Below are 27,338 nucleotides of genomic sequence, written 5' to 3' on the forward strand. Positions count from 1 at the left end.
TGATTTACATTTTTTTATATGATAAAATTTGACTCTAAATTAAATTAGCCAAAATCACTTTTAAATTACAGTCTATTTATTCAAACTTATATTTTACAATTTCTATTGGATTCAATAAAAGAGTTGCATGCTGTTCGGTGTGAGCCAATGCTCCGTGTTGAAGGCCGTACCTTGACCTATAATGGTTTACTTTTATAAATTGTAACTTGGATGGAAATTTGTTTCATTGGAACTCATACCACATCTTCCTATATCTATTGAAAAGAAATGGATCAGAAGAACGTCTTGGCAACATGAGAGGGAAAGATGGAAGTAAACTTAACACGGATGATATGTTTTTCAAATCAAAAATGAACACTAATGTATGTCGTTTGTTTCTCCCATGCTAATTCGATAGAATTATACAATATTATGATGATTATCATTCAAACAGGGAGCTTTTCAATGATAATCAAGCTAGTGAACATGTTCAATTTTGGATAAATACACTTAATGACTGTAATGAAAAAATATTAAAAGAAAACATCGCTGTTAAGAAAACATGTCTGTGTAAGTAAACATGCACACACATTTATAGTAGTACTGCATGATCTGCATTGTACATTATCATAGGCGGATTTTGTGGGGAAAAATTTGGTTGATTATATAGGGAATCACTGAAGCATGACTGGAGCGGCCCCCCCCCCCCCCCCTTAGGTCAGTCAGAGGGCCCCCCTCTTATAAAAAGTTCTGGATCCGCCACTGATTATACATTTTTAACACTTGTTTCAGTCTAATGTTCTATATACTTATTTCATAATTAATACATTTAGAGAAAACATCCTTTTTTGCTGGTGGATAGTTGTCTCATTGGCAGTCATACCACATCTCTTTATTTCTTAAATCTAAAATGTACTCTTGAATACAGAAGCTCTTCACACAAAATATTGAGATTCAAATTAATTGATAGCAAGATACCGAATATATCGAGTATATAGCGAATTGTTCATGATTTTTTGTTTTCAGTTTTTTTTCTGTAAAAGGCGAGAGGACTTTTAAATCAATTTCATTATCTGTCAAATTCATGTTTACTTATTTGACTCAAATTCTCAAATTTGATTTATGACATACTAAAACGTATATTCAAATTACAATAAGTCTGAAATAAACAATTAACAATGCACAGACTCGATAACATCTATGAGCATTTCGTGTGTATTTTAGTCTAGACGCCATCTAATTAACCACCGAGATGACCCCGGAAGACTGCCGACGGTCACATATCCCGATATAAACATAAACATCAATATGAATATTATAAATATATGATTTTTGGTGGATCGAATCAGTCAACAAAATGGTTCACCTTTGTTTCACTTTCAATGTTGACATTCTTTTCCTTTTAATGGCTTAACACGACTAATACATTCGTAACCAATCTCTAGCTAATGGGTTAAATTGAAGGTAACATGAATACGGATTTAATGAAGTCGAATTATTCACTTGCAAGTGAATAATTCATCAGCTATGTTTCTTAGCTTATTTTGACAAAATTGAACCAACCTGGCTGCTAAAAGCGAATTATTATTTCACTATTTCACTTTCATTAATGATTGAACAAAAATAAAAATCTTATTTTTTTTTATTTTTTTCTATATCCCGTAGCTAATGCCCTTGAACACAAAATGAAAACACTACTTTTTTGGTTTATCTCCCTTGCGACAATACATTCTCTAGGGAGACATAGAGGCATTGCTTTTGTGCTTGTTCTTTTATTCTTAACATGCCATTTCGTTTAATTAATATGTCCACAAATATAAGCTTTGATACGCTAAGCTTTCGATATATTATGGTTTTATTCAGAATTCCACCCAGTGGTTATCTATGGGTGTCATTGATAAAACTCACCCACGGAATATCCGTGGATAAATAATTTGAAGGAAACAATTTAAATCATGCTAGTTAACAATATTTTCTAGTATTTTGTAGACAAAACAAGACAATACAATACGATTATTACATTATTCTTATTCTTCATTGTGTTAATTATTGATATTTTATTTACAGATGAGATGTTTGAAATTTATGTATATGAGGTCTGTGACTCTGTACATTATCATAATTTAAGCTTAACCAAAATCCTGTTATTCTCATCAATTCAGAATGAGGAAGACAAGGGTTGGAGTTACAAAAGTGAAAATTGCTTGGACTCCAAATTTAGACCAGGAAAAATCTCCTGCTATGCATACATCACACGTCGTGTAATTCCGAACTTGGATACGTGTGTGATCATGTGTAAAGATGGATATATCATTAAATGATACTTATTGGTGATTTTTAAAGTCATCATTTTTTCATAATATCTCAATAAAGATAAATTATGATAAGATTGACCGCGTAACCAGTTCATATGTATCTGTATTGCTGATGATATTCAAAGAGAAGATCCACTTTTTCATCGCAAGAAACTTATAGTATTCTCACCACAAAAAGAAAAAACCTGCCTTACAATATAATTTAGGACTACGGAAGCGTATTAGGGCCATCCTTTTTTTATTCATTTTTTCAAATTGTCGACTTTAATCTTGGAATTATCAACTTTAATCTTGGAATTTCCAATTTTAATTTTGGAATTATCAACTTTTCTTTTTCTTCTTTTTTTTTAAATTCTATATAATTTTATTTGAAATGTACATTTGTTAGAGATACATAAAGTACCGGTACCTTATCCCGGTCTCGTTAACGTTAGTATATAGCATTTCATAAGGTTAGTACTTGTTAGTACACAACATACAGTTTTGTAAATAATGTGTAACAGAATAAAAAGAAATTACTATGATATATTATAAATCTTAGTTAAGAAGATGAATTAATTTTTTCTGCAACCAAATTGTAGAAGTTTTTATATTTGCCTTGTTTATTTGTCAATATTTCGTAATGTTGGAGAAGTTCACTTTTAAAAATTTCAAACACATTAATTTGTTTTGTTTTTGCTCGGATATGTAATACACTTTATATATAGTAAAAAGTATGATTGTTAGAAAATCGTTGATATTGTAATAATTTGTATCGTTTATCTTATATCCATACAAAAGTGATGCAAGTGATATTATATGATGTCCTATTTTAAGTTTGTCTAGTATTAGTTTTATTTGATCCCAAAATAATTTTAGATATTTGCATGTCAGAAAGTAATGATCATAATCTTCAATGACATTACATATATTACATAGAGGAGTTTTAGTTATTTTCCAAGAGAAAAGTAATTGTTTTGTTGTTAAAATGTAATGTAGAAATTTCCATCTTAACATTCTTAATTTATTATCTTGGATATAGTTAAAGATGAAGTACAGCATTTGTTCTCTTTTCCTTGTATTGTTATCTAAATTAAGAATTCTGTCCCATTTTTGAAATCCTATTGCTTTCTCATAATATCTATTTAAAAGCGAGATGTAGATATCTTTCGAGGAAAATCTTTTTATTGGTACCAATTTTCCTTCTCTATCTTTGAATTTAAATTCGGAGTCGGTAGCAACTTTTGTTTTGATTGACTCTTCTTTTATGAGCTCTTGTAACCACTGTTTTGGTATTGCTTTCATCAATTTAGTATATTCCGAAAACCAATTAGCATGGCAAGATAGTTTATCTAAAATCTTATTTTGATTAATTTTTCCTTTATCATCAATTATGTCATTTACAAATAAAATTTTGCTGTTTATCCAATTTTTGAAAATAAGACATTTACCATTTAATTTGATATGCTTATTGCCCCATATTAGTTGCTGTCTGATATGCTTATATGTTAGTCGATTTGATTTTTTTTCAGATTTTGAGTTTATCCATGATATAATTATTTTTAAGTAAAATTCTGGAACAATTTCTTTTAGTTTATTGATTAAATTAATATTTTTAAAGTCCATTTTAAATATAAGGAATTCTTGTCCAAACTTGTCTAAGTAAAATTTTGGTAAGACTTTCCAATTGGGTGATGAGTCTTCATTATCAATGAGTCTTTTTACCTAATTAATATTTATGGATTCTACATATTTATCTATGTCTATCATTTTAAGCCCGCCGGCAAGATAATTTTTACTTATTATAGCTCTTTTAACTTTTTCTGGTTTATTATTCCATATAAAACTATATATTATTTTTTTAAATTTTGCGAGATATTCTTTATCAATTTCTGTTACTGATGCAACATAGGTTATGTTTGGTAGGATTAGTGATTTAACAAGAGTTATTTTACCTAACATAGTTAATTTTCTTTTATTCCAATCTTTAATTATTTTTTCCGATTTTTCGTATTGTCTTTGCAAGTTTAATTTTTTACACTCATTTTTATTAAGTCCAAAATATATTCCTAATACTTTTATCGGTTCTTGTGTCCACTTAATGTTTTCAACTTTATCTGTACAGGATTTTAAATTTCCGAGCCATATCCCCTCTGTTTTATTTAAATTAAGCTTTAGGCCTGAAAGTGATCCGAAAATTTCGATAATGTTCAAAGTTAATGAAACGTCTTGTTTTGAATTAAAAAAAAAAGTGGTGTCATCTGCAAGCTGGCTTAACTTTAGAGTATGGGTTTTATTATCTAGTTTGATTTGAAAACCTTTAAATGCTTTATCTTGTCTTAATCTACAGGCTAAAATTTCAACAGCAATAACGAAAATTATAGAACTCGCGGGACACCCTTGACGGATCCCGCGCTCAATGCTGAAGGGTCTTGAAATCCACCCATTATTTAATATACATCCCTTTATATCTGTATATAAAGTATTTATCCACTTCAATAAAGATTTCTGAAAGCCAAATTTATTTAATTAACAATACATAAATTCCCATTCTAACTAGTCAAATGCCTTTGAAAAATCTAAAAAAAGAATTGCCCCGACTACGTTGATTTTTTCTGAATAGTCTATAATGTCTTTGATTTGTCTAATATTAAACCCAATATATCTGTTTTTTACATACCCGTTTTGATCACTGTGAATGATTTTATGCAATACTGGTTTAAGTCTTTGTGCAAGAGAATATGCTATAATTTTGGTATCTACATTTAATAAAGTAATTGGTCTGTAATTGTCTAAATTTAACGGGTCATTTTTCTTGTAAATAAGGGTAATTAATCCTAGTTTTTTTCTCATAACAATGGTTAAAGACATCTACAGCAAAATATTGTAAGTTGGACCAGAAAGATCTATAAAATTCAATTGGAAGACCATCAATACCCGGTGTTTTGTTAAGTTTCATTTTAAAAACAGAATTTGTACATTCCTCTATTGTCAGCTTTCCTTCAATTTCATTACTTTCGTGTGTAGTTAGTTTGCTGTATTTTCAATATAATTCTCAATTTCTCCCAAATCTGGCTTAGTTGACGTATATAAATTTACATAATAATTCCTCCCCGTTTCTACTATTTTACCTTGATCCTCAGTTATTTCCCCTTCACTGTCCCTAATAGCAGTAATATTTTTTCTTGTCTGTCTCGATTTCTCTAATCCCAAAAAATATTATGTATTTTGTTCGCCTTCTTCTACCCATTTAACTCTTGATCTTATTTGTGCCCCTTTTATTTTATCAGAATATAGAGTTTGTAACATTTCTTCTGTTTTCTTTATTGAATCTATTATGTTATTATTTTTCTTTTCATCAAGGACATTATCCTGAATTTCATTCAAAAGTTTTAGTTCTTGTTCTAATTCTTTAATTTCATCTCTTTCATTTTTAGCTTTAATTTTACAATGTTCAATAGTCGTCTCCTTTACCTCTATTTTAAACAGATCCCACACGATTGCTAAACCATTTTGGTCTCTTAATTTTTCATATTTATCTATTAAAGTGTTTATTTTCATTTTGTATGAATCGTCTTTGAGAATACTATTGTTTAATTTGAAATAACCCTTTCCTTTCTCCTCCTGAAAATGATTTATCTTAAGTGAAATCGCTAGATGGTCTGTATATTGAATTGTAGCGGGTCTTATATCAGTGTGGAGTACTCTAGGTCTCACGTCTTGACTAATTATCAACTTAAATCTTGGAATTATCAACATTAATCTTGGAAATGATTGATATTTTACTTCTAGCTCATAGTTTATTGTATTACTCAATATATAATTAATCTATTTATAATTTCTGTCTAAATTTTTGGTAAAATGTAAAAAAAAGTAGGCATGTATCTAAAGTTTTGTATAGCTTCACGTTGCCTAATATTCATGAGGGGTGTAACTTCCTAGTAATGGGTATACGTGGATATGCCAAAAATAGGGGTCATAATTTTGCGAGATTTTATATATATGACACTACTTTTTAATTTGTTAATGAAATTCTATATTGATATGCATTGTTCTTTCGTAACTTTATATTGATTTGGGGTATGTTCTACATATCTTATATAAATATGTTATTGGAAATCTTATATTAATGGCCAATTGTGGTATTTGAATCAATGAAGGACATTATATTCACATAAATATAAAGTACCTGAATCTATGCATTTACAAATTAGAATAATGTATAAAAGTAAAGGTCGTTCTTTCTATATATTTATATATAAATTTAGGTACCAAATATAAATGAATGCTAATGTCAAAATTTAAATATCCATTTGTAATTATGTATGCAGTATATGCATTCATTATATTATATTGCTGAATAGGCGGATGTGCATCGATATTTACAACAGCAATCACCCACAAAAAGTAAAGTAAAGCACAACTGAAGTGCACTGTTTGGCAGAGGCGAGAGTCCAGTGAGCCAAAAGTCATGATGTTCTCAGATTAGAGATTCAGTAGGTTAATGAAAGTCGGAAAAATCAGTGTCAGACTGATGAAGGTGGTAAGATTGAAGTTGGAATTTCCAAGATTAAAGTTTGACATTCCAAGATTAAGTTGGAAATTCCAAGATTAAAGTTGATTATTCCAACATTAATGTTGATATTTCCAAGATTAAAGTTGATAATTCCAAGATTAATGTTGATAATTCCAAGATTGATGTTGGAATATCCATGATTAAAGTTGATATTTCCAAGATTAAAGTTGATAATTCCAAGATTAATGTTGATAATTCCAAGATTAAAGTTGATAATTCCAGGATTAAAGTTGATAATTCCAAGATTTAAGTTGGAAGTTCCAAGTTTAAAGTTGATAATTCCAAGATTAAAGTCGACAATTTAAAAAAAGAAATAAACAAAGGATGGCCCTAATACGCTTCCGTAGAGGACACTTTGTTTGTGTCCTATGAATGTTAAAATGGTGGGTGCTACCGCATGGTTACAAAACACTTTGTTTGACGATTCTGTCATACATATAAACATGGTGTCCATTGATTTAAAAATCATTTCAACTAAAACAATTAAATGTAGGATATAAACACATACGATGCAGATCAACCATTTTTTGTATGTAAATGTGTTACAAGGAGTTCATTTCTGCTAGATTTATGTCAATTGTTCTAAACGTCATTTTCAGGCAGCAGGTATCCGGTGAATTATGTCGGCTGTACTACACCTCATTTTCAGGCTGCAGGTATGCGGCGAAAGATTTTGGATTAGATCTGTTTCTAATTATTATATATACTTAGTCTAGTAGTCTTCTCATATCTGAGTGGCGTTAGCAACGAAGACATGAGACGGCTTTATCTTATTTACATAGAAGTAATAAATAATTATTTGATTGTTTCTCTTATTCTAAACTGAGCAATTAGTTTTATCTTAAAACAGGAATAGTGTCATAATATCAAATTTGCCAGATGCAGTAAAACGTTCGGAACATGAGTTAAAGTTATGGATGTAGAATAAAATTTTAATGGCTTCTATTTTTCTGTCATCATAATTGATACCTTATCACTGCTTTTATATGGCAGTAGGAATGGCTGTTCTATCTTGTCTTTTTCTGGTTTAATTGCCAAAACCTGAACTTTGTGCAGATAAATGATAACACTATACATGGTAGATAAACTACTAGTGCATTGTGTATGTTGATGTCCTCTTTTCTAGTGGTTAGGCTAAAATACTCTCGTATATTATCAGTATATTAAGATCGAATCATAAATGTGGGCATCATTTCTGTGTGTCACGTCTTGCTATGGATATTAAGATGTAGTCAAGAGTGTTAATTGTATCACAGAGTCACAGAGTAATTTGAATTAGGGCTGTAATTAAAGGGTTTTATTCTAACTGAGTAAGAAAATCATTTTAAGAGGAAGAAAACGCTCTGATAACCTTGGTGATGAAGTTTGACCAGTTTTGGTGATGAAGTTTGACCAGCCTTGGTGACGAAGTTTGACCAGCCTTGGTGACGAAGTTTGACTTGCCTTGGTGACGAAGTTTGACCATCCTTAGTGACTAAATTGATAATTAATCCACTGTTGAACTGACTTTCTTTTCTAACATTTAATAATTCTAGGTACACATATTTTAAAATTATAGTTAATAATACCATGACACCAATGGGGAAAACAATTTTTTTTATATACAATGTAACTTTTTTTCATTGCATTCCTTATATTTTTTTTTAAATCTGATATATTTACAGATATAATATAGCACATATGGTTTTCGAGTTAAAAGTGGGGGGGGGGGGGGATAAATAGGGAGTAAATTTTAAATTTCTGAATTTTGTTTTACTTTATCAATTAGATTTTTATGCAGTTTGTTAATAATTTAATGTGAAATAAAAATTCCTGTGCTATCTCATAAGGTTTCCGAGATAAAAGGGGTCAAAGGGATGAACAATTTCATTTTATATGATATGTAGAATTTTTATCTTCAATTCAATTTGGATAGGATTTTTGTCGGTATTATGTCATTTATAGACATACAGTTTCTGAGATAAAAGGGGCCAAAAATCACATCTTTAAATGATTTGCAGAATTTTCATCTTTTGTCCGATTTGGATTGATTTTTTCATAGAGTGTCTTATGAGAAGAGCTACTGTTTTAATTCCAGTGCTAATCCATAATTGCTTTAAACAAATTCCTTGTCGATATGTTGTGGTCGATTATGTTGCGCCCAGTGTAGCCCTTTACTTACGCTTAATTGTATGATAAGACGTATGCATGATTTTCTCGCTGCGTTGAAGAAGCATTGGTGGCCTGGGGCTTCTTTCTAATCTTTGGTTGGGCTGTTATCTCTTTGACACATTCCCCGTTTCTATTCTCGTATTCTATTGATAAATGTATGTGCCTGTCCCAAGCCAGGAGCCTCAGTGTAATTCAGTGGTTGTCGTTGCATGGTTCGGGTCCATTATATTTGTTTTTCGTAAAGTGTTTTGTTATAAATTAGGCCGTTAGTTTTCTTGTTTCACATATGTCATGTCGGGGCCTTTTTTAACCGACTTTATACGATATGGGTTTTACTCACTGTTGAAGGCCGTTCGGTTGCATATAATTGCTTCAATCCACTTCACTTGAACTCTGCTAGATAGTCGTATTAAATAAATTTATCTATTATGCAGCAAAATAAAATGTACAATAAAGTTTCTTATCTGCATCCGAATTCAACTGGACAGATGTTTACCAAAAGAAGCTATATAAAAAAGAAGATTTGATATGATTGCCAATGAGACAACTCTCCACAAGTGACAAAATGACACAGATATTAACATTTATAAGTCACCGTACGGATTTCAACAATGAGCATATCGCATAGTCTAAACTAACAGCCTAATTTATGTACAAAATCATGAACGAAAAACACAAGTGTAACGCAGCAACAATTTGAACAAACGGCGAATTACAGGCTCCTTACTTGGGACAGGCACATACAGAATGTGGCGGGGTTAAACTAGTTTGAAGGCGCCAACCCTCCCCTAACCTGGGATAGTGGTGTAACAGTACAATGTAAGAACAAGCTATAAAAATTAGTTGAAAAAGGCTTAACTCATCAGATGGATACAAATAGAAATACATCTAACAAAAACACAGAGTGGACGTGGACGGGTACTTGTACATTCCAACAACAAAAAGACACTAAGTACAGATCTGAGAGTACTCGCAATTACTGACAGCTAGTTCAAAGCCAATAACAACTAATACAAAAAATCATGCATCGAAGACTAAAATATGAATCAGTACACATCCAATATCGAATGGATTTAGTGTAAAGACGTCATAAACAGTCCATGACCTTGTGCAAATGCCAAAATACAGGTATCGACAGATTGTAGAGCCATGAATGTGCATATATATATATAACAATAACATTTATTTTGATTTTAATTTATTGAAAACAAACTAGTTTGTCTAGCGAAATATTGCGTTTATTTTTTTTATCGCGTTGAAAATATTTTTAACATTTCATTATTTACATACGAAAAAGTATGTTGAAATTACATTGTTAGGCAATTAATAGTTTTATTTGTGTAATTGCATTAATCTTTGTACTGATTAATCCACACTCAAATGGATTTGTATGTTATGTGTTATATATAAATATGATCACTAAATATATTTCTCCATTATATTGATCATAAATTCATTTCCTCAGCATAAGTAGCAAGTGTTACCAAAATTCTCATGCACAAAGAAGATGTTCTGTCTTTTGGTATAAATTGCATAAAATACAAAAACAAGGACATATTTTTTTGGAAAAATTCTACTTTTTGTTTAAAATGTGGGCTTTTCCTGGCTTCCTTTTCTAAATAGACAATAAAGCGTTGTATTGTCCTTTGAAACTCTGCAGTAGAAATGTGCATATTAAAATAGTATTTCAAATACATTATGTCATCAATACAATCCATTACCAACAAATAAACATCAAAAACACTACATACTTCGGGGAAATCTTCGATTAGATCTTTCATATTTTTACCCAGTTTGGAAATTTCGTTTAGCTTTTTTTCATAGACCTCTACGTTCAATTGAAAACGTTTTTGTTTTTCGTCAAACTGACGTACAACTCCAGGCAGCATAATGTTTAGATTCAACCAACATACTATTTTGTACTCATACTTAAAGTAGACACTTGAACTTACTTCTTTTTTATCTTCTAGGTCATTCATAAAATTAGCTAACCATTGCATATGAAAGTAACGATTTTGACGAAGTGGTTCTAAATAACGGAGACGAGTGCTGACAATGGAGTTGAATGATAACTCTCTCAAATATTTCCCTTCCGGCTCATTGAATATATGACGTAATGTTCTTTGATATAAAAACATATGATCATGATAATTGAATTTCATCCATTTTCTTAAATGTATATATGCTTGTTTTTGTAATAATTTTAACTGACGCAATCTTAAATTGTTTATGTCAACTACAGCAGAACAAATATGAATTGTACCAATAAAATCACAGACATCCATAATCTGTTTAGTCTGAAGTGTGAACATGGAATGTATTACCAAATGAAATACTTGTAGATTGGCGTCTCTTAATACGTTTTTATATAATATGAAGTCATCCTGGTCTCTATTTGCACGTCTACATCTCGAAACTTGTGTTTGTATGAGACCATAATGTTTATAACTATACTGAAGGCCGCATGTCCAATCAAATACATATTGTCTGTTGTAATTGAAGAACATATTATATATCAACAAACTTTCAATTTCTAAGTTTGGTTTGGTTCGGGGAACACGAATATTAAGCATCCATTTCATTATACTTTCTTGTTTGTAAATCTTTGCTAAATAATAAGGCGTTATCTTGTTAAAATCAGGGCAGTTCAAGATCTCCATAATGGTGTCTGAATCAAACAACAAAACACATTTGTTAAGAAAACCTATAAAACCCTTGGCGGCTGCTAAATGTACTAGACTAAGATGGCATTCATTGGGTCTACACAAAAGAGCTGCAATTTTTCTTCGTCTTGATGGCCTAGATGTATATACATTGTCTAATAAAAATACCGCTGTTTCGTCATACTGTAGAGCCCTACTATAATCAATAATCAATTCTTCAGTTCTGTTCTCCGAAACAAATTGCAGTACTTGATATGGAGAGCTTTTACTATATCGCAAAGGTATGACACCATTATCTAGAAAAGGAGCTTTATTAATTAAAATTTGTAAAGCTGATTGTCCATGATGAGACACATGTAATAATTTCATTCCTTTGTTCACTAAGAATTGTGTTCCTAGCAAGTTTCCTCCCATGACAGCTCTGTGAAGCAAATTATATCCATCCTTATCGAAACACCTGTCTAACATTGTGCAGGAGTAATCCGCCAAGTATTTGTTTAAAATTTCATGATTATAATACATTGACTGGGTATTTCGATCGTTCATTATGATCTCATGAAGAGGGCTAAAACTGCCATCACATTTGAAAGCATTATCTTTCGTCAAAAGCAATTCTGCAATATCTGGGCCCTGGTATTCTGTAATGAAGTGAAGCAATTGTGGATTATTCTGCACAACATGTTGGAATTGTTTTTCAGCATAAACTTTAAGCATTAAAATTGGATAAATCCTAGATTTTATGATTGCTGATGATAGAAATTCAGAGATATTAAATTTTCCAAACCCTTCTTTTTCATACAGATGTAATATTGTTTTAAATATGCACATCTCGTGATTCGTCAAAATAGTTTCAAATTTTGTTGGACATTTCGTGTAGAAAACATCTTCTATCTCACATCCTTTAGGAATGCGTATAGGGTCAAAGGTTTTGCGTTTTTGCATTGCCTGAAATATTTCGTCAACAGGCGTCTTTCCATATGTGTCCTTTTGAGTCAAAAGACTCATAACATCATGCCTAGATAAAGTATGAAATGCATTAAGAAATCCAAGGTAATTTCCGCTTTTAGCAGCGTAATGTAGAAAATTCTTTCCTTCATTATCAGTACGGAGAAAGTTATGCTTAGAATTAAGACAAACCTTAAATATTTCCCATATAAGCACATCCTCGGTAACACCGGTATGCAGATCATCATCATTTTGTCTCAATGGAAGTAGCATGCTGTAATGTAAAATGCTTCTGTTTCTATAATCATAGCTATCAGGAATACTAAGATGATGTACCTCGTTTCTGTTGTGAAAGACATACAATGCGGAAGACCGGCATATGGCTGCAGAGTGAAACACACTGGAACCATTTACAGTTTCAGCAGAAAAATTGAAATTCAGTTTCATTACATCATTGAGAAATATGAATAAAAAGTTGTAATGACAAAACGCATAATGAAGTGGAGTTGCTTGATCTGCATCTCGTTGTTCCCAGTCTGAAAATCCATTATTATGCATGAATGACATCATATCAAAATTACCATACCATACATGCAAGTCAGGAATATGACAGTTGTTGTCCATTCGTTTGATGTGTTTTGTCATTTGATTTTGCCATGTGATTAGGGACTTTCCGATTGAATTTTCCTCGGAGTTCAGTATTTTTGTGATTTTACTTTTTGCTATGATGTGAGCGACACTTGCTCCAACGGGACACTGTTCAGCAGTTAATAATACTAATTCTGATAGATCTAACTTAGATCTCAGTAAATGGAAATCAAAGGCATGAACACATTTTTGTGATACATTGGCGCCGTTTGAATATAAATGGTAAAAAATGTCCGTACGATTATGCCTCACGGCTGTCATTAATGGCGTTTTTCCGTCATAAGTTGTACAATGTATTGTACTGGATGTTTCTTGTAAAAGTAACTTAACTATTTCAAGATGACCATTACGTACAGCAGTATTCAAGGCCGTTTCGCATATAATTAATCGCCAATCGTCATAAAAGAATGTTTTGATATAAACATCTTGATCGAATGTTAATCCTGATCTAATCTTATCAACCTTTATTGTTTGTTGTTGTCTGTTAGACAGTGGTGGTATCCAGTAAAACGTACCATTGCATGGTAAACATACATCCTTTGATCCGGTATCAAGCAACAATATCAAAATCTGTGCATGACCTTTCTCACTTGCCTTGTATAAAGAGTGAGTGTCTGCAAAACTCTTGTTGTAGTTTAGTAAAAGCTTCACTATATCCAAATAACCATGTTCTACCGCAAGATGAAAAGCATTTAAGTGCATATCATTTTCTGAATAGACGAGATTTTTATATTGCTGTAAAAACATTTCAGCAACATATTTATGTCCATTTTGGGCAGCAATATGAAAGACAGTATAACCGCAAAAGTATATATATTTGCACAATTTAACTATATTATGATTAAAACTAACGTTAGAGTAAAGCTGCATATTTTGAACTCTAAGATAATATGAACCTTCTATCGATGAATAGTCGAGAACGACGGAAAATGAAGCGTTTGCGCCATTGTTTAATAAACATTTCAAGGTCTTCTCATTTCCCTGGCTAGCTGCTATAAACGCTGGGGACTGGTTCATTGTGTTAACTGTATTTATTGCAGTTACACCAATGTATTTAAGTAACAGTTCCGTCGTATTGTAATCATTATATTTCCAGACAACTTGATAGAGAAGCTGTAAGTGTAACTTTTTATCCTTACTCAGTAAATCTCTGACGTATCCAGATAACATAGATTCGTACTTGGCATTGTTGCACATTGCAACATGATGTATGAGCTCTATCAAATTATGTTTTGAAGTCAAATTCATTTTTAATTTTCCAAGCAAATATTCCGCGAACAACTTGTGACCATTTTCTTTATGAACAAAAATATGCAATTTGTTTCTGCTTTCATCAGTTAAAAAGTCAATAACAGATTTGTGAAAAAACGACATTTTTCCATCCTCAAATTTAAGAAAATGTCCCAATTCATTTCCAAGTAGCGTTTCCAGTTGCCTCCTTTTACTGTTATCCTTAATTTGTGATACTTCTATAAGCTGATCCTTATCGATTGGATTTTGAATAGTGCATAATACTTCAAATACAGGTAAGAAATCATAAAACAAGCTCTCTGATTCTTTAAAAATTCTGTTGAAATTTAATTGATATAACAGTGCTAGAGAGTTTGGTACATTCCTAAAGTCAAACGTATCTGTTTTCTTGCAGTACTGTAAATATAGTTTAACATGAAGAAAATTTCCATCAGCAGCTCCGGTCAGTTTTGAGATCTGAGGTTCAGTAAGCTTACTTGTCTTTCGGGCGTATTGTTTTACATCATTTAAATTAAATGGGTCCGATGTATTTAAATAAACTTGTCTCACCTTTTCATCTAGGAACTGAAAATTTCTGTTAATATTTTCAATTTTTCTTGAAGTTAGAATAAATTTAAAACTAGAGGGAAATCTTTGGATTTGAGTCAAAAGAAAATGAAACAAAGTATTTCTACCGACAGTATCGCATTCATCCAAAGCATCAATCAGGATTATGAAATTCTGGTTTATCCAATGATCGCGCAATGGATTTAAAATAGACATTTCAAAACAAGAAATTGGATCCTTATAGCATCGCGGCCCGTATAAAAAATCAGAAGCAACATCATCAGCTAGGATGGCATTTCCCATTTCAGGATAGCGTTTGACGATTGCACTTGCTAGATTTCGAATGAATGTACCTGCGCTTACGGTCATATCCATGTCATATCTACAAAAATGATAAGCTAGAATTTGTTTCCGAAAGTCATACCACACCGATGACCTATCGGCACACACAATATTAGATATTATGGAGGACTTCCCATATCCCATATTTGCTGTCAATAAGACTCCGTTCGCCTCGAGTAGTTGTTTATCAACAATATCCCTTAGCCATCGTCTTTCTATGAAACTTTCGTTATTTAATGTTTCGACATATAAATCGAAGTCCAGATCACTTTTCCAGTGTTCTAAGAATCGCATACTATAACAACCTACAATTTAAATAAACACACATTAATCAAATACCACAAAACAAGTTAATGCCTTTCTTATAGATCTGATTATTAAATCTAGAATAGTAAATTTTACTTAGAACGGCGATATGCAGATCATTTTTTAATAGAAGGAGAAAAAAGTTTTACTTCCCTTTGAAAAATTCACATCCAGTGTCAGAAGATGATTTATCTTGCATTGATTAAAAAATAAATAAATAAATTGTAGCACTTTTCGATGAAATATATACGATTCAGAATAGACAAATCAATGAGGGAATCGCATGAACTCAAAAAGGAGTAAAACCGGATAGTCAAAAGGGTAAGCGTATCCTCATAAGCAAGCATTACCCGCCAAGCCAATCCACACTTAGCAAATGCCACAATCGGGAAAAGTACACAATCGGTTGAATTACAGATCATACGACTATACTTGTATAAGATCAGAGACCGTGTAAAGATGTCGCTAGTGAGTTGAGACACCGACACATCGTATCGGTCAACTAGGCACTTTTCTCTGAAATAAGGTAGAAATTAAGCTACTTCCAGATTACAGTATATAGTTATTTTTATGAAAGCCAGTAAAAATGCCTCATCTTGTTCACTCTCGGTAGATTTTTTTTCTAGAACCTAATGCATTTTAAAGGCCCGATGTGTATCAGTATGAAGAATATATAATAAATTCAAAATTTCATCGGATAAGTTTGAACCCAAAGCATTTGATTTGACCATCAGGCATGCCCCAAACATTTTGCTTAATTTCGGTTTGTGTGTGTGTCCATCTCTTACAGTTTCAGTGGAGCAGCGATAACGAACAAAGATAAAAAAAATCTAAAACGTTTAATTGACCTTTAACCTTGACCCAAAGTTTTAGTTCAAAAAGAAAGAATCTCAAAAGACCCAAGATCTTTCTTATGAGTTGTGTACGAGTCATATTACCATTCAGCTTTTTCAACCATTTAAGGGAAGACAACATCTTTAAAATGTCATCGCTGTGCAATTTCGAATTAAATGTATTGAAGTTACCACATGTCGCAAATAACAATTTTGTCAATATCTAAGTTTTGGATTTCTGAAATATGTTTAACCCTCACACATTCTGCATGTGGCTGTCCTAAGTCAGGAGCCTGTAATTCGGTGGTTGTGTCGTATGTTGCTGTAGTAGTATATATCACATTTGTTTTCGTTTATTGTTTTGTTCATAAATTAGGCCGTTAGTTTTCTCATTTGAATTGTTTTGCATTTGTCATGTCGGAGCCTTTTACAGCTTGCTATGCGGTATGGGTTTTGCTCATTGTTGAAGGCCGTACGGTAATCTATAGTTACTAGCATATATGATATGTCATTTAATCTGTTGTAGAAGTTGCCACATCTTCTTATATATATATGAGGACATTTGTTACAAAAATAACTCTACTGACATGGGAGTCAAACTGAGTACTGTCTTTCGGATGCAAATTAATTTATCTTGGTTGAAGAAATCATTTGTTGGTATCAACAATAACATGTAAAGTTTGCAATCTTGTATCAAAGTTGCTTCAACGATATGCAGCTTTGAATTCAATTGTGACAAACATAAGCAAGACGCTGTCAGAGTGACAGCAAACCGGATTTTCCTGCAGAGGTCGAACCCTGAACAGTTGAGAAAGTATGGACACAACATTTAAGCTTAAAACAGCTCTGAATTTGGATTGTGATTGAATATTTGACACAGCATAGGTTTGTGACACAAAATGAATGTGGTTAAAACACTGAAAAATTTGAAATTGGACATTTACCTATTATTGTCCAATAACCAAAATCTAAGTACATTGTTAGAATCAGCATATCAAAGATCCCCAAGAATTCAATTTTTGATGAAATCAAACAAAAGTTTAATTTAAGACCCTTTTGACCTCAATGTGGACCAATTTGATAAAGGAGCCCAAAATCCAAAATCTCTAAATACATGGTTAGATTCAGCATCTCAAAGAACCCCATAAATTCAATTTTTGTTGAAATCAAACAAAGTTTAATTTGGACCCTGATTTGGACTGACTTGAAAACTGGGCCCGAAAATCCAAAATTTGAATACAGGTTTAGATTCAGCATTTGAAAGAACCCTATATATATTCAATTTCTGTTGAAATGAAATACAGGTTAATTTTGGACCCCGATTTGGGCCCAAAATTTAAAAAAAGTACATGTTTTTTAATAGACAATATAAGCTTAGTTTTTAAAGGAGTTCGCTTCATCAAAAAAAAAATATATATATAGCATCAGAAAATTAGTTAATTCAGAATATACTAACAAATCTACCACAAAATTCTTCAAACAATTTACCAAAGAAAAGGGAAAAAAAAATATCATTTATCATTAATACAATGTCTTTTAAAAATCTATAAAATTTATCTGAAATTATCTTCAAAATGTCTTATAATGAACAGCAATTTTCAAACTATATTTATACCGTCCTACAGAGCTTATCATCAACAGCACTTAGGAAGCAGAAAATGTTTAAATAAATCTGTCACTCCAATTATAATTGTGTGATATGATATTTACCACATGCTTTGTTATCTGGATAACAGGTGAAAATTATTTAAAAACACTTAGTGTAATCGAACTTTATATGTATAATTAATAGTTCCCAGTATTTTCTTTCAGTTGTCACAAACTAATATAGATCTGCAACTTATCTATCAATGTCAACAACTGTATCTACACAAGGTAATGTAATGGAATATATCCTTTAATAAAAATAGATTATTATCTAATGAAAATGATATTTGCATATCTGGACCCCCAAACAGGATCAAGTAAAAACTAGAATTGCAATTGGTCCACCAATTGTCACTAAACAGCGGCCATTTCAACATTAATTGGTCTTTCTTTTCACACTTATTGATTTTTTGTTTATTTTTCTTAGGTACTCTAATTTCATCAACAGACATATTTTGACTACTTTCTGAATTATACTCATCTGCATGACAACATATCTATCTGTTAGTTTTAGAGTTTGGAGCGTTCTTCAATTTTAAACAACTGTGCTGCTTCCATGGCAACGGCGGCCATTTTGAAAATTCAAAACTCAAATACCACATCTGCCTATGGTGGTTATAATTTCTGTAAAGTTTCATTTAGTTTTGAGCATTTTGAAATTTTTGCATTGTTTTCATGGTAACGGCAGCCATTTTGGAGATTCCAAAGTTTAGTGTCACATCTACATATGCAGTCAACATTTCTGTAAAGTTTTATCAAGTTTAGAGAACTTTGGAATTTTTGATATTTTTGATCAGTTTCCATGGCAACATCGTAGTTCCGAGGAATCTCAAAATCATCCAAAACATGTATATAGAGGAAAACTACATTGTATAAAAAATTGATGATTCAATGTTCAGGCATACTCAAATTATCCACCAACAACTTATTTTTTCACTCTTTTACTGTTTCCAGGGTAACAGTGGCCATCTTGGAAATGCCAATTCTGACTGCACTTCTGCCAATGGTGGTTAACATTATTGTATAGTTCCATTACAATTGGTCCATTCAATTCCGAGAAATAGTCTGGACAAAAGGTGTGGAATAATAAAAATAATAAAAAAAAAAGAATGGAACAATAACAATATGTCACCCGACTTTCGTCAGGGTGGCATAATTAGACATTAACACGCACAACAAAAATAAAATACCACATAACAACTGTGACCTTCAAAACACACATATAATTATAAAAAAAATAGGTATAAAGAAAAACTCCTGACTAAAATCAATTGAACAGATACACTCATTGATAGACTATCTATACATATACTTATTAATTACACCATTTCTGTTTAAAGGGAAATAACTAAATCATATAATAAATATCATTTTTGGATACTGAAAGGTCTACAACTCAACAACGAGAAAAGCTAAAATCGTGAAAATTGAATTTATCCTTCATTTAGTCAAGGAAACAACACATCTAAATTTGAAAAATTTCGTCAAAGCGTTTGCATTTTAATGAACGGACGCTGTTTGGCAGCCGCCCGTCGCGACGGCACCCGGGCGGCCGCCGTACATCCTTAAATCAATAACCGGTTTTTCCTTCGAAAATCCGGTTAAAAATGAAAACAACACGTTATTTATTTCATGCGTCCGAAGCGCTTTTCTGTATTTATCTTCATCAGGAAAGCTCAGAGCCAAATATTTGAAAGACCAGGATGTATAAGGACAAAATTAAAGCTTGTATGCTAGGAATTTGTTCGAATAATCTTTATATAAAAAATCTTAGACTGATGTATGTTTTATATAATGGTGAATACCTTCATTCGATGAATCCATCTTCTTTAGCGAGATAAATGAAATAATAATGTAAATTGAAAGTAAGGGAAGACTTAAACATTTAAGAACATTCCTCGTCTTTAGTGAAACAAGGTTTTTAGTTACTCTTTTCGGCTTAATTGTTGTTTTCAATATTATATTGTTAATTCTGTCTTTGAATGTGTCGATTGCAAAAGAAAACGCTACGATCTGTAAATCAGTATAAGGTGACAGTTGCTCAAAACTATCTCTTATTAATATCAGTGTATCCAGTGCGTCCTGATGTTGTAAGAGACCGGTAGGAATTCCTTCCGATAACACAAGTTCTTCCAACAGACTAACAGCAACTTTTGCACTTTCTTTACAAAATATATTCGGGACTTTTAAAATCCTTATAAAGCTATTTAAGCACAGCTTCTTCTCTGTTTCGTCTAAACTAACTCTATAATTATGAGCAAAGCTGTCGTTTCTGTGTCGTTGAATATCAACCAATATTTGGTTATCGAACGAAAAGGTTTTCATATTCATAAACAAGGATATAATCGCACCAAGATCTTGATAAATTCCTTGTTTGAACTGGTGAACATCACGAACAAAAACTTTTGAAATTGCTTCATATGAATCTGGTGTCGAGTGTGGAAAGTCTATGGTATCTATCTCCTTCCAGTTGATTTTGTCCCTTTGTTTCTTATACCGACAGAGTTTATTAAGTTCATCTTTCCATGATCCACAGATGATGCACCACTGACTGAAACCATTTCCGTATTTTCTACTACAGTTTATATTACAAAAGCCTACAGGTATTTGTTGTAAAATGTTTTGATGTGTTGTTTCCATAGTATCCAGTATAAAGTTTTGTAATCCAGATACACAAAATTTTAAACCAAGAGCCACTGATATAAAGTTATCTAATTTACTCCGATCGATAGCTGCCATTATTGTTGTTCTATAAAACTGGTATATGTAACACGTTCACGAAACTACACAGATCACAAGTACATTATTAAATAACCTCCTTGGTCTGCGCGTAGTGAATTTGATGGGAATGTAACATTTTTATATGTTAAGACAAGTGTTTAACGTAAGTGTATCCGGTTAACATATTTTCACAAATAGTCATTCAATACAGTTAGATATCATCAGAGATATTAATTAAGATTTATATTTAGATTTCTTTGTTTGACTATTACATGTAGTGAACCCTAATGATTTGCATATGGTGCCCTAGTAAATTTATGTAAGGAACACGGAGCACCCGGAGACCGGTTGCCCTAGCATTCCATATTTGTATCTGGGCTTGTAGGAGTGATATAAAAGAGAGAAAGAGTTTGAGGTAAGGGGAGAGAGAATTTACAGTGAGGAGAGGACAGTTACGTTTATAGTAAAAGAAGAGAACCGTATTGTTGAGCCTGAAGTTAGATGTACATTTTGTTATACTTGTAACTTTGTTATAGTCGTGTGATTTTGATAATACAGTATTGAACTTTTATTCGACTTTGAGTATATTTTCACTGACAAAGATTTGTTCAGGCTGCACCAGGATCCATTTTATTTATGTGACCAGGCTTCCCTATATCACGCTACCAGTTGACTTAAGGTAATCCTGTAAAAGAGTATCATTGGCATCTGCCGTCCGTGTACGAGTCAAATGCACGACCTGAAACTTATACACCCAACAACACAGCACAAACACCAACACACGGATACGCACTTGAATTTAGTTGTGATTAACTTTTTATCAATAAGTATCACTATTATAAAAGAGAAGATGTGGTATGATTGCCAATGAGACAACTCTTCACAAGAGACCAGTTGCAGGTCTGATCATTCACCAGTCATCTTTTCTTTCAAGCTTAATGAAATTATAAAAGGCAGAGGCCTTTGGAAGTTTAATAATTCCCTTCTTCATGATACTGACTATGTTGTTTAAGTAAGTAAAAGAACAATATGCCATCAAGATATATAGAGATGTAAATTTACAAAATATTGACAACTCTAAAATTGAATTTACTGTTGATGACCAGTTTTTTTTCGAAACTTTACTCACAGAAATACGCGGTAAAACTATTTCATACGCCTCTTATAAAAAAGGAGGGTATATAAATTGAAAATGAGATTATTTTAAAATTAAAACAATTAGAAGAAAATGCACTCACATAAGAAAATCTTGAAGAGATTAATCAGAAAAAACAGAACTTAAAATGTATAGACAAAAGAAGGTTCAGGGACAATATGTTAGGTCAAGAAGTCAGTGGATTGAAGAAGGAGAAAAACCTACCAATTCTTTTCTAAATCTAGAGACTAGAAATTATATTAATAAGACTATTCAAAAACTTACTTTAGAAAATGGTGTTATAGTGGAAGAACAAAACGAAATCTTAAATCAGACAAGGGTGTTTTATGAGAAACTTTATAAAAAACAAGATTGTTTGAAAAGGGTTGATTTAACACGGGACAATTGTTATAATGATATACCGAACCTTAGCGAGGATGAAAAGCAGTTATTGGAGGGAAAGATTAGTTTTTCTGAATTAACTGCAGCATTAAAGAGAATGAAAAATAACAAGAGTCCGGGATCTGATGGTTACATGGCAGAATTTTAAAAAAAATTTTGGATTGATATTTGTAAATTTGACCTTAGATCTATAAATTTTGGATATGGGAAAGGCCAAATGTCTGTCACCCAGAGGCAGGGAGTGATTACATGTATTCCAAGTGATGGTAAACCAAAACAATTTCTAAAAAGTTGGAGACCTATTACTCTTCTAAATTCTACATATAAATTGGCATCAAGCTGTATAGCAGAGAGAATAAAATCTGTTTTGTCAAAATTAATAAGTTCTGATCAAACTGGTTTTGTTCCAGGTAGATATATAGGCGAAAATTGTTGATTAATATATGATATTCTACATTCCAGGAATTCTCTTGCTGATTGAGTTTGAGAAGGCATTCGATTCCATTTCTTGGTCCTTTCTTTATGATACATTAAGATATTTTAATTTTGGTGAATCAGTTATATCCTGGGTTAAAACCTTCTATAACAATATAAAAGCTGCAGTGACAAATAACTGTTTTTTGTCAGAATTCTTCACTGTAGAGAGGGAGATCCTTTATCCCCTTATATTGTCTTGCTATGTGCAGAAATATTAGGCATTTTGGTAAGAAATAGCAAGGAGATAAAGGGTATTACTATAGATGATACAGAATTTGTACTTTCTCAATATGCAGATGATACATCATTAATATTAGATAGCTCGCCAGAAGCGCTCGATGCATCTCTTCGTGTTCTCCAATTGTATGCTGAAATCTCGGGACTAAAGATTCATATAGAAAAAACAAGTGTTATAAGGATAGGTAGCAAAAAACATAGCCAGGATCAAATTTGTGTAAAGTGGGGATTGAAAAGGGGCTCCAGTACATTTAAGCTCCTTGGAATTACTTTTTCAGTCGACCTAGATAGAATGATCAATTTAAATTATAGGCCAGTTTTAGATAATATAGACAACACTTTGAAAAAATGGTCAAAACAGTATCTCACCCTCTTTGGAAAGATTACCATTTTAAAAACTTTGGTCATATCTGAATTAAATCATCTGTTTCTATCTATCCCTAGTCCAGATGAGAATATGTTACGTAATTTAACAAATAAAATGTATGCTTTTATCTGGGATAACAAACCTGATAAGGTCAAGCGAGATCTTTTATGTCAAGATTATTATATGGGTGGTTTTAAAATGCTAAATTTAAAAGCATTTATACAGGGACTGAAACTTACATGGGTAAGACGGCTGTATAATTCGAATTCAAAGTGGGTGAGATTAGTCTCTATTGTGGAGCAAATAAATTTTAGTGAACTAAGTTATATTGGGCCTATTAAAAGGTCATCAAATAAATTTTGGCAAGAGGTTTTTGATGCTTGGAAAACCCTTAATCAAATTAGAAAACCAAGATGTATTGATGAAATTCTATCTTATTCTTTATGGGAGGTAGAAAACATTAAAATTGGTGGTTCAAGAGTCTACTATGAAAACTGGGCAAACGCTGGAATTTGGACAGTGCATGACTAGTTAGATTATCAGGGCAAAGTTAAACACGATCAATATTGAAGTAAAGGAGAAAAAAATTCAAGCAATACTACCTTTTAACATAAGTATCTTCTTTGAATCAAAAAAAGGTTCAAAGGACATGTACAAAGTATTGAATAAGAAATATATTACTTTTGCTGCAAAGGAAAAATGGGAGAATCATCTTAATATGACTGGTATTAACTGGAAAAAAATACACACTTCGTGTACAAAATATACCAGAAGCACTAAGCTTTGCTGGTTCCAATATAGAATTATACATAGAATTTTAGGAACTAATTCACTACTTTACAAGATGAAAATAAATAGTAGCAACATATGTACATTTTGCAAAGAAGGACAAGAGACCATAGAACATTTATTTTGGAGCTGTCCGATGGTCGCCAGTCTCTGGCATGCACTAAACATCTGGATTTTTGAAATGACAAATATTGAACTGCCTTTGAATATAATGATTATTCTATTTGGTATCTACGAAAATGTTAAATTGAATTTTGTTAAAAATAAGATTATTTTGCTTTCAAAATACTATATTTACCGAACAAAATTACATGAAGTTTTGCCAAATTTAAATGCTTTAAAAAACTATTTAAAGGAAAACTTGAACTTAGAAAAATACATTTCATATAAAAACCTCTCTGTAGATGAATATAACAAATACTGGAGTCCCTGGGCCCCTATTATAGAATAAATAATAAATGTCGAATTTTGATTGAAACACCACTAATAGATATTGCAAGAACAAATAAGATTCCAATGTTATAAGAAAATTATTTATTTTCAACCTATTGTTGCACCATCATATATTCAATTGTTGTTTAATTATTTAATACTTCCTTTGTGTGAATATGCCATTCTGTATACCTTTGTTCATACATGTTGTGCTAGTCTATTTGTTACAATAAAGAAAATTCATTATATATAGGAAAACTTTTGTTTGATAAGATTGTGCGGAAGTGTTGTAAAGAGATGAAAAATCAAAACTGTCAACAGAATCAAAAGGACCATCAAAAGCACGTAATTTATCTAAAACATCCAAAGAATTTTTTACACTCCAAAAATAGTTAATTCCACTATTTTCATACAAGTGAGAGGTTTAGCTAGCTATAAAACCGGGTTTAATCCACCATTTCCTACATAAGAAAATGCCTGCACCAAGTCAGGAATATGACAGTTGTTATCCATTCGTTTGATTTGTTCGAGCTTTTGATTTTGCCATTTAATTACGGACTTTCTGTTTTGAATTTTACTCGGAGTTCGGTATTTTTGTTATTTTACTTTTTTCATACATTTTATTACAAAAGTTTATGATAAGTTCTTTGATAGTAGTTAAGGAATTAGTTAAAAGCACTGAAAGATTAGTTGTAGAACACTTACTAGAGGCCGAGATGAAACGATATTTTACTGGTTTTTTGTGTAGTTTAGGTAACCAATACATAGTAGGGACCTTTAAATGTTCAGAAGAGGCCTTAAGCTGTGATGTGGTTATGATATGTTTGTTTACTATATGACTCTCTGTGGAGCGCACGGACTTGAATGTAGATGAATTTAAAATTTCATTCTTAAGAACGTCCGTGTGGTATTTACGGCATACCACCACCACCACATTGTCGGCTGCTTTGTCGCCCGGTACAAACACAAACCGCTGTGAAAGTTCTTGAAGTTTATTTCTTATTCTAGAAATAGGCGTATTATGTACTCCTTTATTTATTTCTGAATTATTTTCTATATGTGATATTCGAATATCCATAACATTCATACATTTATTCGAATAAGAATCAAGAGATTTTTTATAAGATTTTTCCCGTTTACACCATTTTTTACAAAACGAGGAAAGAGCGTCTTTTGTTACCTGACGACACTGTTTCCAATCTGTTTTAGATGGAGGACGATATTTTGGTCCTTTTTTCAAAAAGTTTTTAATCTCTCTGTCTTGGACGATATTGACTGGGGTCCCCCGTAATAACATGGCCATAGGGATCGTATCTAAACTTCGACGATTCACAGTTTCAAGTTAAAGGAGTATTATTTTTACATTGACGTCTGATGTTACTGACGTATAATTAAAAATCAAACTTCTGCTTGTTTTTTTGTATGTGTACGAAATAATAGGTGGTTCTGTGTAATCAAAATAGGGAGGTATAAAGTTTTGAATGGTAGAGTCTTTAAATATACTCGATAAGTTGATAAAATCAATACCTCTGTTAATATATATTTAGTTTTCAGAAAGTGCCATTTATGATCTTAATGTTTATCGATACGCGAGAACAGCCTATGGTGGCAAAAAGCTGTAAGTATAAGTGAATATTCATAGAGTGGGCTGAAGAAAGAGATTGTGTCACACTCCTTGAAAATACCATGTAATTTACTAATTTGTATTTGACATAATAATTGATGCCTACCAAGAAGAATTTTTAGATATGTTCCCTTGTCCAAGTATATTGTCATTTAGACCCAGGGGATAAGCTGTCTGATGTCGTTTAATCCAAGACAGTTTGATAATTTAACGGGAATCTTCAAATTGTTTATGCGATCGCCCTTATTGTTTCTGGATCGTAGTGGTTATTAGCTTTTTTCAAAAGCTTAATTCGACATAGATATCTAATCTTAAAATGTGTCACATACAAGTTTTGAAATGATATGAGTTAAAGGAGACGGAAAGTGAGTTTACATCGATGAGACCGGAACCCGACGTCACCTCACCTTTCTCCCAAAAAAATAATACTAATTTAACAAACATAAAATAGTATGTGGAAAGTCTTGAAATATCAGAAACTATATTAATGAGATAATTGTTTATGATTAAATCTTATTTCTTCCGACCAATAATATCTTACTTTATGGTATCCATTATCATATTAATATGAGGGTCTTGATGGGGTTTACAGAAGAGAGAATAATGGACCAAATGTTTACAAAAATAGACGAATATATACACTACCATGCATTTACCCACGTTTTTTGGTACATTTCTACCCTCTTACATATGAGTACTGTTCGGCAAGACTAAAAACTTGTAATGTTATACTTTCTATTAATTCCATACTGTTTATTATTATACAAAAACTGTACAATTACTAATTCTATAGATTCAGAACTGATTTTTTCAGTACTGTTTCAATACTGATTTCTTCAGTGCTGTTTCAGTACTGATTTTGTCAGTACTGTTTCAGTACTGTTTTTGTCAGTACTGTTTCAGTACTGATTTCGTCAGTACTGTTTCGTATTAGATACAATACACAGGTAACAAAGAAACAGGCCGGTAACAA

The 27,338-nt window shown here is 31.8% G+C and overlaps 1 protein-coding gene across 1 annotated transcript; it reads right to left on the reverse strand.

Annotated features, from left to right (window-relative positions):
- Positions 1-11,565: 11,565 nt before the first annotated feature.
- LOC127739117 (uncharacterized) lies at positions 11,566-20,960 on the reverse strand. Its single transcript, XM_052250704.1, has 3 exons — positions 19,987-20,960; positions 15,478-15,700; positions 11,566-11,608 (listed from the first exon to the last, which is right to left on the reverse strand). Exons 1-3 carry the CDS (start codon positions 20,918-20,920, stop codon positions 11,566-11,568), a joined length of 1,200 nt encoding a protein of 399 aa, XP_052106664.1. The 5' UTR covers positions 20,921-20,960.
- Positions 20,961-27,338: the final 6,378 nt, after the last annotated feature.

The sequence above is a fragment of the Mytilus californianus genome, unplaced genomic scaffold, assembly GCF_021869535.1.
Source record: "Mytilus californianus isolate M0D057914Y unplaced genomic scaffold, xbMytCali1.0.p SCAF_1, whole genome shotgun sequence".
Lineage (NCBI taxonomy): Eukaryota > Metazoa > Mollusca > Bivalvia > Mytilida > Mytilidae > Mytilus > Mytilus californianus.